This window comes from Postia placenta, assembly GCF_002117355.1.
Source record: "Postia placenta MAD-698-R-SB12 unplaced genomic scaffold POSPLAscaffold_1, whole genome shotgun sequence".
NCBI classification, from domain to species: Eukaryota; Fungi; Basidiomycota; class Agaricomycetes; order Polyporales; family Adustoporiaceae; genus Rhodonia; species Rhodonia placenta.
In genome coordinates this window covers 1,316,054-1,335,281 of record NW_020169832.1, presented here as the reverse complement: position 1 = coordinate 1,335,281, position 19,228 = coordinate 1,316,054, and the positions used below count along the sequence as shown (strand labels likewise).

Below are 19,228 nucleotides of genomic sequence, written 5' to 3'. Positions count from 1 at the left end.
CCTCCATCAGAGCGATCCTCTGACCACGTCCTCGACCACCTCCGCACACTCATTGACGACCCGCCAGCATGGCGCGCCGAGCTCACGTCCCTCGACGCTGCGGGCTACGTCCCCGAGATCGTCTTTGTCGACGCGGGGCTCGTGACGACGCTGAATGACAAGAACCGCACGAACTTCCTCGACCTGTTCCGCGCGGTCGCCGAGTTCGACGGGTACCGCGCGGGGACGCTGATGGTGGAGCGCTGCCGCACGCCGCAGCTCGCGGTGGACGCGGAGATGTTCGCGCTGCGCATGCAGCACATCGTGTTGAACGTGAAGCGCAAGACGTTCTCGCTCGGGCAGATCAAGATCTCGGACATCCTCACGGCGGTGCTGCGCGCGGTGCGCCAGCACCACGTCAAGATGGAGGCGGACTTTGTGAACACGGTCATCTCGATCCTGCTGCTGGAGGGCATCGGGCGCCAGCTGGACCCCGGGCTCGACCTGTTCAAGAGCGCGCTGCCGATCTTGCGGCAGCTCGGGAGGCAGATGTCGACGCAGGAGACGATCGCGAGCATGCCGGCGGGGAATCTGGGCGCATTCTTGAAGGTGAGGCGAACGGCATCTGATCTGATTCCTGGTGTCCGGCTCTGAACTGTGGTTCTCAGGTGTGGGTGTACATGGAGGCCCGGGAGCTGGCAAATTCAGCATTGATAGACGCGGACAAGCTGGTCATGTATGACTGGTGAGCGTTTTGACAGCGCGCACATGGGTGCACGAACTGATCAGCCGTGTTTGCACAGGCTTACACCCAACATATAGAGCAATGGTGGCAATATTGTACATTGAACACACATTGGACTCATCCATACATCAGTAGATGGAATGCATTACGAAACAAAGTATAATGCACACGCAGCTGACTCGGACGGCACCCGATCGCGAGGTAAATCCATGCGATACATGTAAATGATCGACGGTCCACGATAATACAATTTCACGGCTTTCTCTTCTAATGACACATACAGTTACGTCTATCGGACCGTCTACGCTGTATTCGGTGTGATTACAGTAGGCCAAGCTCGCTCATATTGGTTTGCTGGTTTCACAGCGACACCCAGTTTCTGTGCAGCGAGGATCGGCCAGTGTGGGTCTCGCATGAGCTCCCGCGCGAGGAAGACGACATCGGCCTTGCCCTCATTGAGGTAGGACTCGGCCTGCTCGGGCTCCGTGATCAAGCCCACCGCACCAATCGGCAGGTTGGGGTAGGCCTTCTTCAGCTGTTCGGCGAAAGGGACCTATGCCGCATTCTCTCAGCATTGTGCGCGTCGGGCAAGTGCAGGGAAGGGGAAGGAGGGTTTACCTGGTAGCCAGGCCCGAGTGGGATCTGCTGCTGCGCCCAGAGTCCGCCCGTGCTGCAGTCGATCAGGTCGACGCCGAGCTTCTGCAGCTCGCCGGCGAACACCTTGGACTGTTCGATGCCCCACTGCGTCCAGGTGCCGTCGGGCGCCTGCTCGGGGCCCTCCGCCCAGTCTGTCGCGCTGATGCGCACGAAGAGCGGCTTGTCCCACGCGGCGCGCGCGCGCGCGATGAGGCGGAGCGGCCAGCGCATGCGGTTCGCGAGCGGCTGGCCGCCGTACGCGTCGGCGCGCGTGTTGGACAGCGGCGAGAGGAACGAGTGCAGGAGGTACCCGTGCGCGCCGTGGAACTCGATGAAGTCGACTGCGGGGGGTGGTCAGCGGGCGGTCAGCGGTGGGGCGGGAACGGGGAGCAATGCGCACAGCCGATGGTCTTGCAGCGTTCGACGGCTTTCAGCCAGGCGTCCTCGACGTACTGCATATGCGCCTCGTCCATGGCCTTCGGCGTCGGATAGTCCGGGGCGAATGGGATGTCGCTGGGGCCGTACACTACCGCGCGACGATGTCATTGCACTGAATTCTCAGCGTCGGAGTATGTCGCATCGTACCTTCGTCGGGCCATCCACCGTCTTCCTTGGGCGCGACCCAGGAGCTTGCAACACGAGTGTGGGCCGGGTCGGAGTGCACCCAAGGAGGAAGCGTGGAGGCCTTCCTGCCTGCGTGCCCCAGCTGCACGCCGATCAGAGTTCTGTGTGCATGGGCAAACTTCACGATACGCTGGAGCGGGGCGATCTGGCTGTCTGCCCAGAGTCCCTATGCATCATGAAGTCAGAGCCTACACAGGCGGGCGAGCGGTTGGGAAGGCGTACGGCATCCTGAGGGGAGATTCGGCCTTCAGGAACCGGAGAGGTTGCTTCCATGCAGATAGCCCCGGCGCCGCGGGTCGCGAATCCCTGCCGTGAGACCAACTCTGTCATCTTGACGCTAAAACGGAGTGCGCGCCTGAACTTACGCCGATGTGCACCAGGTGCCAGTCCGTCGCATGGCCGTTGTCCGAGCTGTACTGGCACATCGGGGACTGAACGCTGCCATGTCAAGAAGGTACCGCTCTCGATGGGGCAGCGTTTGCTACTCACGACGAAGATCCTGTTCTTGAAGGTTGTCCCCCGAATGGTCAGCGGCTGGAACAATTTGGGTAGTTTGGCGTTTTGGGGATAGACAGTCTGAAATCGCGCGTGAGGTGCAGAGCTCCTTGGGCACTATGTGATGCGGGACTGACCCCGGGATATGTTGCACCAATCACAGGTTCGTTGCTCGGATAGAACTGGCCCGCTTCCTGTACTGAGGCCATGCTGGTAGAGTAACTTTGGCGTGATAGGGTGTATCACACTGCGAACAGACCAGGAGACAGAGCGGGTGAGAGTGTGGTTGAAAGCGACTGAGAGCATTTGTACCAACGCTGAGGCGCTGACAAACCGACAGTGATTGCGACATGTAATCGAGACGGGTGATCGTAAACCATTCGATCGCATCGACGATATGTACGCGCTACGTCATATTTTGGCGCCCACACCCATGGGACATCCAGTATCGCTCGTCCAGAGGTTTTACCGACAAGCAACCATGCCCTCTTACGTCCACCGCGTCTTCGTGCAGGCAGTGCAGACCGAGGAGCCAGACGCCTCGCTCACACAGTCCACGTCGCCCCCGATCAAGTCGTCCTCGGGAACAGGCTACATCGGCAAGATAGGCAGTCCCAGCGAGGCAGAACAATACATCGGCGAGGCGGAGTCCCTGAGAGCAATGCACGTCGCGGCACCGGGCATTGCGCCGCGCGTGGTAGCATGCGGCGTCATCGACAAAGATGCAGCAGAGATGGACAGCGACGTTGGCAGGCCATACTTCCTATCAGAGTTCAGGGACATGGGCCCCCTGACAGATAGTGCCGCTAAGGTTCTCGCCGAGAGGCTGGCGACGGAGATGCACACCTACAAGAGCACTAACGGTTTCGGGATCCATGTCCCAACGTACTGTGGCCGGACCCGACAGGCGAATGGCTGGTTTGAATCTTGGGACAAGTGTTTCGACGCGCTGATCGGCGGCTTGCTCAATTCGCTCAAGAAGAGAGGTAGATACGAGCACCTGTGTAATCAAGGGGAAGATATTCGTCGGCGGTGCGTCGCGGGATCATCAAGCGCACTGCAGGTGCCCTAACGCATTGGTCAGCGTGATCCCTTCTCTCCTAGGCCAGCTTGTCGTGCAGCCCGTCCTGCTGCACGGCGACTTATGGGTAAGCAGCACTATACATTAGATTGCCAGTGCGGCTGTTGACCGTTTTCAACCAGAGCGGGAATACTGGGACAGACAAAAAATCAGGGAAACCAGTGATCTACGACCCGTCATCTTATTTCGGACATAATGAGGCCGAGTAAGTGGAGGGTTCGATACTCCTGAAGGGTCCTCTCATAGGTTTTATACTTGCAGTCTCGCAATCGCAAGGATCTTCGGAGGCTTCCCGCAGTCATTTTTCGAGACATACCACGAATACCTGCCGAAGTCAGAACCAGAAGATCAATACGAGCTACGCGGTGACCTGTACGAGCTGTATCACTACCTGAACCACACTGTCTTGTTTGGGGTGTGTAGCAATATTTATGATCACCGAGATGACATCAAGCGTTGATCGCGCATACCCAGGGTTCCTACGCTGGCAGCGCAAAGCAAATCATGGACAGATTGCTCAAAGCTGTTCCGGTTTGATTTGCTGCAAGGCAAACTGGAACGTTTGGTGATGGCCGCCAGTAGTCGAGTTGCATTAATTGATTACATGCACTTGTGCTCTGAAAGGATTTTCACGCGAAAGCATGACTGTCAGGTCGATGTGTGTAAGCAATCAAGTAGGAGCCAAATAAGAAATGGGCAGAAGGCATACGAGCGCTGCTTCGATCTTACGAGCGTCAAAGCCATTGTGCAACAAGTACAAACAAACGCAAAGATTGGTCAGCGCCCAACGGAACACACAGCTGTGGCGACGCCCATGGCCATCTCTTGTCGGTACTTCTCCTCGCCGCGTCTCTGAAACCGTCTGCCTAGCCCGTCTGTCTGCTGTTTTGCTGTGCTTGATATTTACCTTTGCTGCTCGTCGTCTACGGTCACGGCCCACGGTTAGAACTTAAAAATGAGCCAAGGTTTGTGCAGCTGAAGCACTCTTGTCGTAGCTGCTGAACGGTCTGTTATCGGCCGCAGACTTTGAGCCTTCTCAGAGCGCGTACTATGACGAGACAGGATACGGGCTGGATGACGAGGAGGAGTACGAGGAGATCACCCAGGAGGATTGTTGGACGGTCATCTCGAGCTTTTTCGACCAGAAGGGCCTGGTTCGGCAGCAGCTCGACTCCTTCGACGAATTCGTCCAGAACACTATGCAGGAGCTGGTAGATGAAAATGCTGAACTCATCCTCGATCAGAACGACCAGCATACCGGACACGCGGGCGACGTGAATCGGCGCTATGAGATCAAGTTCGGGCAGATTTATCTGTCAAGACCAACGGTGACGGAGGCGGATGGCTCTGTCGTGCCTGTTTTCCCGCAGGAGGCTCGGCTCCGAAATTTGACCTACTCAGCGCCCTTGTACATTGAGATGAAGAAACAGATCATGATTGGGAGGGAGGACCCAGACAGCCTCACAGGCGACATGATTTGGGAGCCCGAGGTGGAAGAGAATCCTGAGGATACGAGGAAGGTGTGGATTGGCAAGGTGCGTAGCTGAGTACTCTCCTCATACCCGGCTGCTGAGCCTTGCACGACCTGTAGGTGCCAATCATGCTCCGGTCATCATTCTGCATCCTGCATGAACTGAGCGACGAGGAGCTTTACGACCTCAATGAATGTCCCTTCGACTCAGGAGGGTATTTCATCATTAACGGCTCCGAGAAAGTGTTGATCGCGCAAGAGCGCATGGCTACAAACCATGTCTACGTCTTCGCCAAAGCCCAGCCATCACCTGTCAGCTTCCTTGCGGAGATCCGTAGTGCTGTAGAACGGGGTGGAAAGACCATCAGTCAGTTCCAGGTCAAACTCTACCATCGAAACCAGGAGCGTTCGGTAAGACTTGACTGACTTGCAGCAAACATTGTGCATATGCTAAATGGTACGTAGTTGGGCAACGTCATGAAGGCGACGATTCCCTACATCAAGGTTGACATTCCCATCTGGGTTGTCTTCCGTGCGCTCGGTGTCATTTCCGATCGCGATATTCTCGAGCATATCTGCTACGACATGCAAGACGCCCAAATGCTCGAGATGCTCAAGCCATGTATTGACGACGGTTTTGTAATTCAGGATCGCGAGGTCAGTCAATTACTCACGCTTCTCCCTCCAATCCACATGCGTTGACACTGGTTTAGGTCGCCTTGGACTTCATTGGAAACCGTGGTACAACCACTGGCTTGAACCGTGAGCGCCGTTTGCGATACGCGCAGGAGATTTTGCAGAAGGAGATGTTACCTCACATCTCAATGGCGGAGGGTTCCGAGTCAAAGAAGGCGTACTTCTTTGGTTACATGATCCATCGGTTGCTGCTCGCGGCCATGGAACGCAGAGATCTCGACGACCGTGACCACTTCGGCAAAAAGAGGCTGGATCTTGCTGGTCCCCTGCTTGCCAACCTGTTCCGCATGCTCTTCCGGAAGTTGACCAAGGACGTGTACCGGTATCTGCAGAAGGTTAGTGTACTCCGTTGAGTGTCCGCACAACCATGTGCTCACGTCTAACCCCACCTAAGTGTGTCGAGACACACAAGGAATTTAACTTGAACCTCGCTGTTAAGCACAATACGATCACGAATGGCTTGAAGTATTCGCTCGCTACGGGCAACTGGGGAGACCAGAAGAAGTCTATGGCGTCCAAAGCTGGTGTCTCTCAAGTGCTCAACAGGTACACATACGCGTCCACGCTATCACACTTGCGTCGGTGTAACACGCCCTTGGGACGAGAAGGCAAGATTGCGAAACCGCGTCAATTGCACAACACGCACTGGGGCATGGTGTGTCCTGCCGAGACACCCGAAGGACAAGCTTGTGGTCTTGTCAAAAATCTGTCACTCATGTCTTGTATATCGGTCGGTTCACTATCCGCCCCTGTGATTGAGTTCTTGGAGGAGTGGGGTCTTGAATCACTGGAAGAAAACGCCCACTCGGCGACGCCATGCACAAAAGTCTTCGTCAATGGAGTATGGATGGGTGTACATCGGGACCCGGCAAACTTGGTCAAGACGATCAAGAAGCTTCGTCGGAAGGACGACATCAGCCCCGAGGTGTCCGTCGTGCGAGACATCCGCGAGCGAGAGCTGCGCCTCTACACGGATGCAGGACGTGTCTGCCGACCATTGTTCATCGTCGAGAACCAACAGCTATTACTTTCGAAGAAGCACATTAAGTACATCAACGATGGGCACGACGACGAGGACAAGGTGTACAAGTGGGATCAGCTGGTGAAGGGAGGGGTGATCGAGCTTTTGGACGCCGAGGAAGAGGAGACCGTCATGATCTGTATGACACCTGAGGACCTCGAGAACTCGCGGCTGCAGTCCACTGGCGTGGACCCACATGCAAATGACGGCGACTTTGATCCTGCCGCGCGGCTGAAGGCCAGTACTAGTGCACACACCTGGACACACTGCGAGATTCACCCCAGTATGATTCTGGGTGTATGTGCTAGTATCATTCCGTTCCCCGATCATAATCAGGTCAGTCCGCGGTCTGCTTGGCTTGATACTTCGACTAACCGTTCTCCAGTCGCCTCGTAATACTTACCAGTCCGCTATGGGTAAGCAAGCGATGGGTATCTACTTGACGAACTTCCTCGTCCGGATGGACACGATGGCGAATATCCTCTACTATCCCCAGAAACCTCTGGCAACGACTCGCTCTATGGAGTACCTCCGCTTCCGAGAACTTCCCGCCGGTCAGAACGCCGTTGTTGCTATCCTGTGCTACAGCGGATACAATCAAGAAGATTCCGTCATCATGAATCAAAGTTCTATTGACCGCGGGTTGTTCCGCAGCATGTACTACCGAAGCTACATGGATCTGGAGAAGAAGAGTGGAGTGCAGCAGCTCGAGGAGTTCGAGAAGCCCACGCGAGATTCCACTCTTCGCATGAAGCACGGGACGTACGACAAGCTCGAGGATGATGGGCTCATCGCGCCTGGAACCGGTGTCAACGGAGAGGACATCATCATCGGTAAGACGGCTCCTATCCCTCCTGACAGTGAAGAGCTGGGCCAGCGCACACGATCGCACACGAAGCGGGATGTTTCTACGCCGCTGAAGAGCACGGAAAGTGGCATTATCGACCAAGTCTTGATCACGACAAATGCCGAGGGTCAGAAGTTCGTCAAGATTCGTGTGCGATCCACTCGTGTCCCCCAGATTGGCGACAAGTTCGCATCACGTCATGGTCAGAAGGGTACCATTGGTATCACGTACCGTCAAGAGGACATGCCCTTCACCGCGGAAGGCATCACACCTGATATCATCATTAATCCTCACGCCATTCCATCTCGTATGACAATTGGGCATTTGGTTGAGTGTCTCTTGTCGAAGGTCGCGACACTGATCGGAAACGAAGGTGACGCTACACCCTTCACAGACCTGACGGTCGAATCGGTATCGCAGTTCCTACGCCAGAAGGGGTATCACTCACGTGGACTGGAGATCATGTACCACGGACACACAGGACGCAAGTTGCAGGCGCAGGTCTACTTGGGTCCCACATACTATCAGCGTCTGAAGCACATGGTGGACGACAAGATCCACTCTCGTGCGAGAGGTCCTGTTCAAATCCTCACACGTCAGCCGGTCGAGGGTCGTAGTCGCGACGGTGGTCTTCGTTTCGGAGAGATGGAGCGTGATTGTATGATCTCGCATGGTGTTGCTGCCTTCCTGAAGGAGCGTCTCTTCGAGGCCAGTGACGCTTACCGGTTACATGTTTGCGACATGTGAGCAATTTGCTCTTTATTGTCCGGCCCTGATTTGTCATTTAATGTTCTTTTAACAGTTGCGGGCTCACTGCGATCGCAAATCTCGTGAGTCGTCCTTATTCGTTGTTGCACAGCGGTGTCCTAATTCTTTTGGCAGAAAAAACAAACATTCGAGTGCCGATCGTGCAAAAACAAGACGGCGTGTTCACAGCTTTACATTCCTTATGCTGCCAAGCTGCTGTTCCAGGTATGCATTTGTCAAGAACAGCTGTCTGCATTTACTCACACTTCATTCTTCTAGGAACTGCAAAGTATGAACATCGCAGCCCGTCTTTACACTGTGTCCACAGGGCGTATCAGGGATTGAGATCTCATACGGACGCTCAGATGTTTTGCATGTATACTACAGATGATTGTTCTAATGTAGCGCGATGAGAAAGTGTAGTTTAATCGTCCTTCATCAACCCCTCCCGCTCATGGTCCTCGCCATCTGCGTGGTCCGCTCCTGTTCGACGCTTCTTAGCACTGACAGAGTCATCGTCATCGGCATCTTCATCTCCGATGTCGAAGACGACCGCGTCCTCTGCTATCGAGCCGTTCCCTCGGGTTCCAACGAGTGTAGCTGTATCGTCGTCGCCATCTACGATTGCTTGAGCATCCCCGCGGCGTTCAAGAGCTTCCAAGTCGTAATCCTCGGCGTCATCTGGATCCTGTGCAAGCTCGTCGAACATGGCCAGCGTAGATATCTAACAGGTTAGTGAACGCTCAGTTTGGAAATTCAGAAACCTATCTTCTGTTGTTTGGCGAGGGACGCCACAACCAGGCTATTGCCGCGAAATCCACCAGATACAAGAGCGCAAGCCAGCCATCGAGAAGCCACCACTGTACCTTCCATGACTTCGCGCCGTAGTCTGTATACGATCAGACACATTGGTGCTGAATCAAAGCAAACAACAAACCTTCGGCGAGACGTCCTGAGAATGTCAAAGATGAAACCACAAAGAAGATCGCAATAACAAGGACTGTCAGCAGGAGAATACGGTGCAGCCATCTGAACATCGAGAGCTTGTAATGCTGCTTGCGAGCGGCCAACTGTGTAATTGTGGCTGCAAGCCAGATTAGGTGATTATAGAAGGGGACCAAAGCGCGAGGTATTGCATACCGTTGAGTGCGTACAGAATCCAAAGCAGGAATCCGCTGAGGGTGAAAGCCAACGGGACCACAAAAAGCAATAAGATGAGTGCGGAAGTCGACTCAAGCTCGAGCTCGACGATGCCAACAGCGTACAACACTGCGCAAAGTGGGTGAGCTCATGTCGTCTATAGCTACTGGCGCAACTGTACACACCTCCAAAGAGGAAGTGCGCAACAGCAAGCACTTGGCACTTGATCATTGTTTTGCCCAAGTTTTCCCTCACAACGCTAAGTCCTAGAGAGACAACAAGTAGCAGGAAAAATGACAGGGCATTCCTGCCGGCGTCCAAAATGGCGACTAGGAATGGCGTCAAATCATGCAGTCGCACATTCCAGCACTCTAGACTCACCAACAATGAGGAAGACCGTGGATGCTGCACCTCTTCCGTGTGCATTGAGATACCGATAGTACGCTGTATGCGGATGTTAGGTAATGTTTGACTGGACCTCATCTCATCTCATACCCCAGTTTGCTACCATCTCAATAATCAAGAAACCGAGCAGGCTGGATAGGTAGTACTGGTCCTTGTATTGAGCCACGAAATGCATACGAAAATGGTGCGCATACCTGGATGGGAAGGAGATCCTGGAGGTTCTTGTAGCAGAGCCATGACCATCCACATGCGACCACCGCATATATGATGAACATTGCAAAGTAGAACTTGCGTGTGAAAAGTCAATACCACCCTGATCTGCCGCATAAGTCGAGCTTACGTTGACTTTGGGATAGTCTGTTGCGGGCAGCTTGCCATCGAATTTGTTGCGAAAGAATACAGTGCCAGTATAAGTAGGATGGTAAGGAACGTCGGTAGAAGCCTGTCGGGCAGTATTTGGGAGAACAGTGACAGGAACAATTGCTGTGCATTTCGAGCATTGCGGTCAGGACGAATAAGCTTGCATTAATGATCACACCAGCGCACCAACACAGTAGTATCCAGTCTTGCGCACTTTGTATTGAATTGGCTGAGTGTAAGACAAAATACCGGAAGGGCTCGGATTCAAAGCGTCGTCGCGCCTTAAATGCACACCAGACGCGACACCACGACGCCAAGGGCTAGTGTAGTTTCCCTTGGGAGGGGTTGGATTGCCCTCCGGGTTATCCCAGAAACCACTGGACGCAACGTCCGAAGACTCCGACATTCTGGAAGCGGTTCCATTTCGGGGGAAGCTCACTCTTGCTGACCAGAAGCTTGTCTCATTAAGCGACTTGCTCTCCGGCAGGTCTACAATAAATCTTCCGAGCTGGGAGTTGATGCAATAACCACCTCTAACCGCATCAGAAGTGCAGACGTATGTTTTCTGCTATGCACCTTCCGTTGAACGCGAGGCGAGCGGAAGTATGAACCATCACTCACAGGCATGTCGTTCACTGTCGATGTTACCTTCCCGAGGAATGGCATGTCACCCCACTCGTAAATGACCATTGCCAGCTGGCCTTGCGAAGAACTGTCGAAGGTGGCTGTGGACTACTCAGCATGGCCCTGCGGGTAAGCTCGCGAGACGCATACCGTTGATGAACGTGTTCTGGTTCGCCCACATTCCCGAACATATTTGGCGGTCATAGTCTTTGTCAGACACCGGGACCTCGTAGGCTGATACAGACAGGGAGAGAAAAGAAACAGAGAATAGGAAGAGCCACGGGCAGTGAGGGAGCAACATCGCGGCAGAGGAAGCGTGCGTACAGGGACGCTATTGACGCCTGTTGTCCGCAACCGTCTCCTTTAGCTCTCTCCGCAGGTATCCCACCACCGGCACCTGCGCAGCTTCCGACACCGTCTGCGTGTTGTCTCTGCGCATAGTAGCTCTCTAGCAGGCTCTACAACACCCACACTCTGCCCCCATGCTCGGAGATGACGAGGATGTCTTTGACAGCGTAACTTGGGAGACCCCTGCCGCGCCTTCGCATGACGCCGGCATCTCCGCTACTAGAGGCTACCGGCAGAATACCTCTGAGAGCGACGAGGACAGAGGGCCTCACGACCCGAAGTGGGAGGGTTATCTTATTACAAGCGTGAAAGACCCAGTCAAGGAGCTCGCCGAAACCAAAGACGCATATGTCTCGTATCTAGTCACTGCTAAGGTGAATGACTCTACTACTTGAGCGCGCTCGCGTTCTGACAGGGATCCTAAGACCAACTTGCCTATTTACTCTGCCCCGGCTCCTTCCTCGCGAAGACGTTTCCAAGACTTTGTCTTCCTACGGGACCATCTGGCACGAGACTTTCCAGCATGTGTCGTCCCCCCTCTGCCTGACAAGCACAGACTTGGTGTGTAGTCACTCAGAACTTAACAAGGATGGTCGCTAAACATTTCACTATAGAGTATGTCACGGGTGATAGGTTTAGTCCAGAGTTTATGGAACGACGCCGCTTAGAGTAAGGCTCATCGTATATTGTGTGTGGTCATGGTTGACCCCTCTCAAGCCTCCACCGCTTTCTGCAGCGTCTCTCAAGGCATCCAACTCTTCAGCGAAGTACCCTGCTTCGTGCCTTCTTCGAGTCGACAGAATGGGTCAGTTAGGCTTACCACACATTCATATTAGATGCTGAAGTTGTTTCCAGCATGTGATCATGCATCAACATGTTGCACACCCGCCAGGTCCTGAGGCTTCAGGCGTCATTGATACCATCTCCGATACCCTCCTGAACGCGTTTTCTCGAGTGCGCAAGCCTGACGAACGTTTCCTTTCGATGCGTGAGTCGGTCGACAAGTTCGAGGAAGGCTTGTCGCAGTCGGAGCGTCTTTGGACCCGCGTGCGGAACCGAACTAATGGTGAGTCTGTCTTCTTCCCCAATGCCCACTTTGGGCTTGCTTTCGTGTGCGAATGTCTGAGGCTGAAAGAGATGGCGGTGCGGAACCCGGAGAAGATCTCACGGGCGATTATCACGACCTTGCCGTCGCTGTGCAGGGTCTGGGATTCCTGGAATCAGGAATCACGGACCCGCTCAACCACTTCTCGAATACGCTGTTGGAGTTCTCGGCTCTCCTGCGGCACACCGTAAGTTCTGCGATCTACGCACGAGCGTCGCCGATGATGAACTCCCCGCCGTTAGACACACACGACGACGGACCCTCTCCTGGTGCACTTGCACTCTCTATTAACCTATTCGCACGCGAATCGTGCGGTCCTCAAGCTTCGCGACCAGAAACAGATGGATTTCGAGGAGCTGTCCGATTATTTGTCTGGCGTAACCACTGAGCGGGACCGTCTCGCCGCCGTAATCAACGGTCATGCAGGCAGCACTGGTCTAGGGATTGGGGCATACCTCAAGGACCGGGTAGACGCTCTGCGCGGAGCTGATGACGATAGGAGCCGCGTCGAGAAGATGCGGAAGCTCGACGGTAGGATCAAGGAGGTTGGTACTCATTATTCGTAAGGTATACTGTCCGCAAACGGCTGACTATTGCGCGATAAGCTGCAAGATGCTGTCACGACGGCACACGAGACGTCGGATGCCTTTAGTGACGAGGTCCTCCGGGAACAGACCGTCTTCCAACACGCTAAGGAGACGGAAATGAAGGAGATGCTTGGTAACCTCGCAGATGGTCAGATTGAATTCTACAAGGCGGTATGTACGATCCATATCACCTATGGAAACATGTATTGATTTACAAACGTTGGTCGCGCACGAACGTTGAATCCGTCAGTCGATGGAGGAGTGGGAGCGTATTATACCTATTATTCAACGCATACGAGTGGACGTCCAATAATGTCTTGGAAGAATATTAGCAGGTTGCGGCTGGCTGAAAGTGTACTTCATAATTGGACATTGCAATGATGTTGTTATCGAATGGGCTGTCTAATCATACCTAGTACTGAATTATCGAAGCAATATCCTCTTTCAAGATCGTATCTCGTTTGAAGTAATGGGTAGATAGTACAATGATGTCATCGGAACCACCTCCGGTAAGTTCTGACAGTGGACTGTAATATTCAAGTAGATTCAAGTAGCCCGTTATGACGCACGCCCCTTTCCCTTTCTCTGAGTGTCGTCTTCTCTATGAGTCTTGAGCTTCTCCTCTGACTCCTGTACCGCGAGAGACAACTATCGAATGAACGCATGAGGAGCCGATTCATACCGATCCACACACTATTTCACTTACGTTGATTATGCCAGTATCTACGGCGCGGATCATGTGCAGCTCTGCACTTTCTGACACGCTTGCCGTCGCATGCTGAGAGGGCGCCGGAATCCAGGGCGGAGGGTCCTAAAGTCAGGAATGAGCTTAGGCATAGCGTTCAAGGGCAAGATGCTACTGGATACCTCGTCGTGGGACGCGGCAGGGGCCTTTGTGTCCTGCAGTTCCAGCACAATCGCAAAAGAGAGCTCATCTGCATAAAGCAAGCCGTCACAGTTGGTGAAGATTGAAGACACGCTGATGCTACAGGGATTTACCGCCCATCTCTAGTTGGCCAAGCTGAGCTTCAATCATGTTGAGTTTGACTAGGAAAGACCGGAAATACTGTGCGAGAGACCTTGATGTCATGGCACCTTCTACACTGTAAAACTGAAGAATCAGTTAAAGCCTTACAAATAGCCAAAGGGGGGCAACCTTGTGTCTTTGTTGAACAATTCTACCTCGATCATGGTACTGACTGCGAAAATGAAACGTTCAAGTGCAATGTCTTCCTTATTCTTAATCACAACAACCACTTTATCAACATGTCCCTGAAGCAAGGAGGTGTATCAGGAGCGCGATTTGGTAGAAGTACTCTCTATTGGACCGACCAAAAGAAGTTCCTCTTCAATGGCTTTGACAGCACCGGAAATATACTCGTTCAGAGCCGGATGACGAGATTGATACACAGGAGTGTCATACTTCTTGCGTCGCACAAACAGATCAGCTGGGTAGATTTGGCGAACATAAAGAATGGTATGAATGGCAACTTCGACTGTCAACACTGGCAAGTGAGGAGATATATTCCTCGAAGCTGTGGCATGCTTACTAAATCCAGTCACTCCACGTAGAGCCTCTGAGCGAAGCATGCATGAGTATATAAGCAGTGTGGCTCCAGAGAGAAGGCTTACGGTTGAACGTCAGCGTGGGGTCATCAGACATTCTCGGTTCATGACCGCTGGTGGCGCAGACGAGACGCGACACCAATTGGCGCGGTTTAAAGAGACACCGTCACGTGCACCGCGTTCGAGCAACACATCGACAACGAATTTCGAAAGTTTAACCATTGCTACCGTAGCTGTCCGAAAGTGCTGTACACACATCGCTGCACTTGCAGTTATTTTACCGAGTAAGCATGATCCCCAGGATGTTCCGACACTGGCAATGTGACATCCCGGGCGTGACAAGCACATTAATAGTAGGGTCTCCGATAATGATGTCATGGAGCGATCGCCCACATATCGCGGTCTTTTGTGCTCTAGACAGTCTTTCCTGCTTGTTCACTTACTTGACTACCAAACGACATGATGTCTCTCGCAGACTACTCGTACGACCCGGGCGCCCTCAACGACAGTGACGACGGTGATCCTGGTCCATCTAACTTCAAGGGCATCAAACGGGGCAGTAGAGGTGCGTCAGCCCGTGGCGTTCTTTCGTGCTGCGCGTATTTAACTGCTCGGGTAGCTTGCGACAGATGTCGCAAACTCAAGAGCAAATGTGAAGCTACAAGCGGAAACAAGTGCAAGAACTGTGCTGCTGCAGGGACGCCCTGCACTTATCAGGGTATGCATATGGATTTTGCCTGTCGATACCTGAATTTCTGAAGCGGGAAATAGGCCCTTCTTTCAAACGAGGACCACCTAAGGGCTATATCCATGCTATCGAGCAGCGGTGGCATCAAGTCGAATGCATTCTCGGTTCTCTCATGGCCATCCCTCAAGCTCAGAACGTCGTTTCACAGCTGCGCGCCGATTCGTTTGCCAACTCCATACTCGACAGGGTTGACTCAGGTCCTTATGGTCCACGAGGCAGGGCACTCGAGCGACAAGGAGTAACCAGTGGAGACTTCTATGCAACCATCATGGGTGCACCCGAGGCTTCAAGAGACGACCGTCGCGTTCGGCGACAATCACGCATGACGCGTGAGATTGTTTCCAGCGAGAATCCGTCGGTGCTAGCGACCCCTACCAAAGATTGGCAGGATCAACTCATTCGCCGCCTCTCAGGAGGTCAGATTCCGGAATATCCCATCTCTCCCATACACACGAGCGCAAGTCCAGCATCTGCGTCTTCATCATCCTACCGGGGTATTTCTGAGGCTGTTGAGCCTGGCAGACAGAGAAGGAGGCTTGAAGGGTCGTACGTTCAGGATAGCTCGCCTTTACACCAGGGTATCTATGAAGGGGGCGGCGGCTCAGATGATTCATGTACGCCGATGCCACTTTGCGTGTTATGCTATGTACTTATGACATGTCATCTTGCTAGACTCTAATTGGGATGAGTTGGACGACACAGCTGATTCTTTCGGCCACTTGGCCCTCGACGACCACAAAGAGGTGCGCATTCTTTCGTTACTCTTTGCAGCATGCGAATGTCAACTCACAGCTACACATTTAACTAGATTCGTTACCATGGGCATGCGTCTGGTCTTCCCCTACTCGCTCGCAGTGATCGTGCAGAAGACTCAAAGGACATCGATGGACTATGGTACGCCCCAGGTGGCTTACATCATGAATTCGCTAACGCAGGCCTCTACACTATCACAAAAACCTTTTGATTGTTGATACCGAACTTGTGATTATTTTCGGTATACTGCTAGGAAATTCCCAACGCTCAAGGAGGAAGCCCGATCCGAGGATTCGACATTCTCAGTCTTCGATGCCGAAAATGACCCGAGAATAGCATTGCCATCCCTTGAGATACAGAGGCATCTCGTCCAGCTGTACTTCGTATATGTGCATCCTTTCTTTCCGGTGATACACAAGTCGCATTTCTTAGCCAACTTTCCAATGTAAGCTCCTCTCGCTCTGTATATCTTTGTTCTTCGCAGTTAACATTTTTCATCGTCTCCGGTTTAGACAAAACAGATCGGACAGCCAGATATTTGGCGGACAGCACCCGTCGGCGTCGGAGAGAATGCCAATGCAAAAGATCAACAAGCTACTCCTGCTTGCTATGTTCTCCGTTGCTGCACGGTATGCGGATCACAGGTTGGATAGCGTGTTAGGAGAGGACCTGCGAGCCGTAGGAGTTAAATGTGCGATAGGCGCGAGGGAGATATTGAGTGCGTAGGCCGCTGTGTGCTCCCTGCTGCCGCATGTGTCTATTAACCACACCTTCATTACAATTCAGATAATATTTTTCAGTACAGCCGGCCAGCTACCGTACAGGCACTTCTACTGCTTGGGATACGAGAGTTTGGGATAGGTATGACCAATTCACCACAAGGAGAACTTAGATCGCTGAAGGACTACAGGATCTATGGAACAAGGCTGGCTTTATACCGGTGAGTGCTGGCCATATACCTGTATGGACAAATCGTTCTCAAATGGCAACGTAGGCATGGCGTTGCGTATGGTAAGATCCGTTCCCTGATACCGTAGCTCTTCGCAGTAGCTGATAGCTATCGAATTAAAGGCTGTTGACCTTGGCATGAACCGTAATGCAGACAATTGGAAAGATCGCGGCAGGGATATCTTCACACCGGTTGAGAAACAACTCAGGAAACAGATATGGTGGTCATGCTGTATTACAGACAAGTAGGTACTTCTCATTCCGCAAACTATGGTCATCTGATTGTCACTCTCGCAGATTGTCCGCGATGTGGATGGGTACGCTCGTTTTGCAGTCTGTTCCTCCCTGATTAATGTTGATTTCTAACCACAGGCAGGCCTATCACTTTCCGTGCAAATGACTACTCTACGTTGAAGCCTGATATCACAGAGGTAAGGACATGGCAAATATAACCATCTGTTTTGTTGATAGTTAATGCGGTGTTTATAACATATTAAGGAGGACAATGAACTCTGGCAGCCATATCTACCCGATGCTCTCGGACCAGATTTTATGCCACGGCCAGCAATGACCATAAGCTGCTACCGGGACCAATGCGAGCTATGTGGGTCCCAGCGTACTGCTCATCAGTCATATCTGACAGCGCTAAACTACAAACAGCTATGATAATCACCGACATTATGGATCAGATATACCCTGTGCGGACGTCGAAGGACAAGCCACGACGTCAGTTGATGCAAGAGCTGGAGTACAGACTACACCACTGGTCCCTTAATCTGCCGCAGCACCTCAGGTACTCACCAGCGAGCGCCACTGTGACACCATTGTCACACATACTCGTCCTCCATATCGAGTATTACGCGGCAGTATTGCTACTGCATCGAGCCTTGTGCGTTGTAGTCTCTAGGCGCCTGCGTACTGCGAAGCTGATTGGCTGGCTCACCGTAGTATTCCACACGCTAATGGGTTGGTACAATCGTCGTGAAGTATTTCCAGTACTCACACGTACACAGAGGAATACACGACTCGGGAGCAGGAAACCTTCCAGGCGATACATTGCCCATGAAGTCCTTTGACATATGCCAAAGTGCGGCTGCGAATATCAGTGCCATTGGTGCGTATTCATCATGAAAGCCCCAAACGTTCTTGCTGAATTTATTACCAGTAACCGTTCTACACGAGAAGTATGGACTTGACAGGGCTCCATCGTTCTTGTCAATTTATCTTCAGAGTGCAGGGTGAGTATGACATAATCCATGTTGCGCCCTCTATGCTAACGTGCTCGGGCCCCATAGGATTATGCATGTCATCACGCGTAAGACTCAATAGATCATCTTGTCTCGGTGTATTGACTTAAGAGATGTATTAGTGACTAGACGTCCTCAGGACGCGCAAGCTACAATAGGCTTGAAGGAATGTATCGACGCGCTCCGCTACATGGAGGTACGTCTTGTCTTGTCTTGATGGCCAATCCTTGATATTTGCACAATAGGGTATCTGGCCTAGTGCGACTCGTGTGCGGAAACTCTTGGAAGGGGTCAAAGTCCTGCGAGATGAGGTGCCGATGTCCCTGCAGTCGCAACAGCAGCCTTCCAGACACAAGCGATCAGCAGAAGAAGCGCTAGGCGCCGACCAGGTCGAGCAGGGTCTGAGCCAGTCCACATACGAGAGAGCAGGCTACTCGCGCGAAGAAGTATCCCAACCCTCAGTAGCGCTCGAAGAAGACACGACCGCACGCTTCATGATGCAGACACTTGGTCTCGACGTACCTGGCCTAGACGCGTCTCCCTCTTACTACAGCGGATATCAATTTTGGCCGCACTCCGACTACGACGAAGGCATTATGCACGATGATACGATGGAAGTGCCCACCACCAGTCCCTCCACAAACCTCGCGGAGGGCACATTCTCGTTCTGTCAGCAGCAGCTTGTTCCAGAGTTCGTACAGGGTGTACACTACCCCATCCTAGACCCATCAAATCTATTCCCGCAAGGTCCACATCCCAACCGGAATCCTAGAGGAACACATGGTCCGGGATTGTGAGTTCCACAGGCGTTGGAGAGTTTATGCCAGTATTTGTCATCTTCCCGGGCTATCCGTTAATCATACTGCGATGTGACAGGATTGCCTACCATATATTCCAATCCTACGTTTTAGTCGTGTACTCTTGCGCGAGACTGACATTTTATACAATACGATACGGCAAATACAACGCTCGGCCTGATGCTATTGCGCTATGATGCGGCGATCGCCTATTATTAGTCTCAGATAGGGCCAGTTGTCTCAGATTCGACAACACAG

The 19,228-nt window shown here is 52.8% G+C and overlaps 7 protein-coding genes across 7 annotated transcripts; 4 read left to right on the top strand and 3 right to left on the bottom strand.

The window, feature by feature from the left end:
* Positions 1-12: 12 nt before the first annotated feature.
* POSPLADRAFT_1051386 (hypothetical protein) lies at positions 13-801 on the top strand (the record flags this gene model as incomplete). The annotated part of the gene is made up of 3 exons (XM_024480157.1): positions 13-588; positions 648-724; positions 783-801. Coding segments are annotated over 3 exons (672 nt in total), but the record flags the coding sequence as incomplete, so codon positions are not given.
* Positions 802-1,025: 224 nt separating this feature from the next.
* On the bottom strand, positions 1,026-2,688 carry POSPLADRAFT_1130356 (hypothetical protein; the record flags this gene model as incomplete). The annotated part of the gene is given in 10 exon segments (XM_024483944.1): positions 1,026-1,277; positions 1,343-1,701; positions 1,761-1,886; positions 1,946-1,989; positions 2,025-2,053; positions 2,073-2,150; positions 2,207-2,290; positions 2,350-2,415; positions 2,474-2,560; positions 2,617-2,688. 10 exon segments carry the CDS (start codon positions 2,686-2,688, stop codon positions 1,026-1,028), a joined length of 1,197 nt encoding a protein of 398 aa, XP_024344029.1.
* A 272-nt stretch (positions 2,689-2,960) lies between these two features.
* On the top strand, positions 2,961-8,687 carry POSPLADRAFT_1042494 (hypothetical protein; the record flags this gene model as incomplete). The annotated part of the gene is made up of 10 exons (XM_024478119.1): positions 2,961-3,465; positions 4,623-5,095; positions 5,152-5,442; positions 5,497-5,688; positions 5,745-6,062; positions 6,122-7,084; positions 7,134-8,338; positions 8,398-8,425; positions 8,478-8,567; positions 8,622-8,687. The coding sequence occupies 10 exons, from the start codon at positions 2,961-2,963 to the stop codon at positions 8,685-8,687; spliced, it is 4,131 nt and encodes a 1,376-aa protein (XP_024344028.1).
* A 419-nt stretch (positions 8,688-9,106) lies between these two features.
* POSPLADRAFT_1130659 (hypothetical protein) lies at positions 9,107-11,172 on the bottom strand (the record flags this gene model as incomplete). Its single annotated transcript, XM_024483975.1, has 11 exons — positions 9,107-9,231; positions 9,280-9,426; positions 9,483-9,611; positions 9,668-9,811; positions 9,864-9,926; positions 9,978-10,032; positions 10,082-10,174; positions 10,228-10,370; positions 10,434-10,812; positions 10,869-10,972; positions 11,022-11,172. The coding sequence occupies 11 exons, from the start codon at positions 11,170-11,172 to the stop codon at positions 9,107-9,109; spliced, it is 1,533 nt and encodes a 510-aa protein (XP_024344027.1).
* Positions 11,173-11,245: 73 nt separating this feature from the next.
* On the top strand, positions 11,246-13,303 carry POSPLADRAFT_1037911 (hypothetical protein). Its single transcript, XM_024477290.1, has 9 exons — positions 11,246-11,593; positions 11,645-11,780; positions 11,834-11,888; positions 11,937-12,024; positions 12,075-12,285; positions 12,381-12,511; positions 12,567-12,869; positions 12,930-13,082; positions 13,162-13,303. The coding sequence occupies exons 1-9, from the start codon at positions 11,354-11,356 to the stop codon at positions 13,222-13,224; spliced, it is 1,380 nt and encodes a 459-aa protein (XP_024344026.1). The 5' UTR covers positions 11,246-11,353; the 3' UTR covers positions 13,225-13,303.
* A 52-nt stretch (positions 13,304-13,355) lies between these two features.
* Positions 13,356-14,574, bottom strand: POSPLADRAFT_1128501 (hypothetical protein; the record flags this gene model as incomplete). Its single annotated transcript, XM_024483743.1, has 8 exons — positions 13,356-13,438; positions 13,481-13,559; positions 13,618-13,722; positions 13,779-13,846; positions 13,911-14,014; positions 14,047-14,183; positions 14,244-14,416; positions 14,544-14,574. 8 exons carry the CDS (start codon positions 14,572-14,574, stop codon positions 13,356-13,358), a joined length of 780 nt encoding a protein of 259 aa, XP_024344025.1.
* A 350-nt stretch (positions 14,575-14,924) lies between these two features.
* POSPLADRAFT_1164524 (hypothetical protein) lies at positions 14,925-19,163 on the top strand. Its single transcript, XM_024487830.1, has 18 exons — positions 14,925-15,042; positions 15,097-15,195; positions 15,249-15,839; positions 15,898-15,982; positions 16,081-16,119; positions 16,232-16,423; positions 16,491-16,696; positions 17,081-17,171; positions 17,224-17,243; positions 17,299-17,357; positions 17,425-17,530; positions 17,587-17,815; positions 17,875-17,892; positions 17,940-18,040; positions 18,092-18,164; positions 18,222-18,241; positions 18,296-18,369; positions 18,419-19,163. Exons 1-18 carry the CDS (start codon positions 14,937-14,939, stop codon positions 18,968-18,970), a joined length of 2,661 nt encoding a protein of 886 aa, XP_024344024.1. The 5' UTR covers positions 14,925-14,936; the 3' UTR covers positions 18,971-19,163.
* The last annotated feature ends 65 nt before the right edge of the window (positions 19,164-19,228 follow it).

Excerpts from the sequence above, each read along its gene's own strand:
- POSPLADRAFT_1164524 (XM_024487830.1), top strand. The coding sequence starts at position 14,937 with ATGATGTCTCTCGCAGACTACTCGTACGACCCGGGCGCCCTCAACGAC. Across the intron at positions 15,043-15,096 it reads CATCAAACGGGGCAGTAGAG|CTTGCGACAGATGTCGCAAA; the intron begins GTGCGTCAGCCC and ends CTGCTCGGGTAG. Across the intron at positions 16,120-16,231 it reads AAGGACATCGATGGACTATG|GAAATTCCCAACGCTCAAGG; the intron begins GTACGCCCCAGG and ends GTATACTGCTAG.
- POSPLADRAFT_1037911 (XM_024477290.1), top strand. The coding sequence starts at position 11,354 with ATGCTCGGAGATGACGAGGATGTCTTTGACAGCGTAACTTGGGAGACC. Across the intron at positions 11,889-11,936 it reads ATGGAACGACGCCGCTTAGA|CCTCCACCGCTTTCTGCAGC; the intron begins GTAAGGCTCATC and ends ACCCCTCTCAAG. Across the intron at positions 12,286-12,380 it reads CGTGCGGAACCGAACTAATG|ATCTCACGGGCGATTATCAC; the intron begins GTGAGTCTGTCT and ends AACCCGGAGAAG.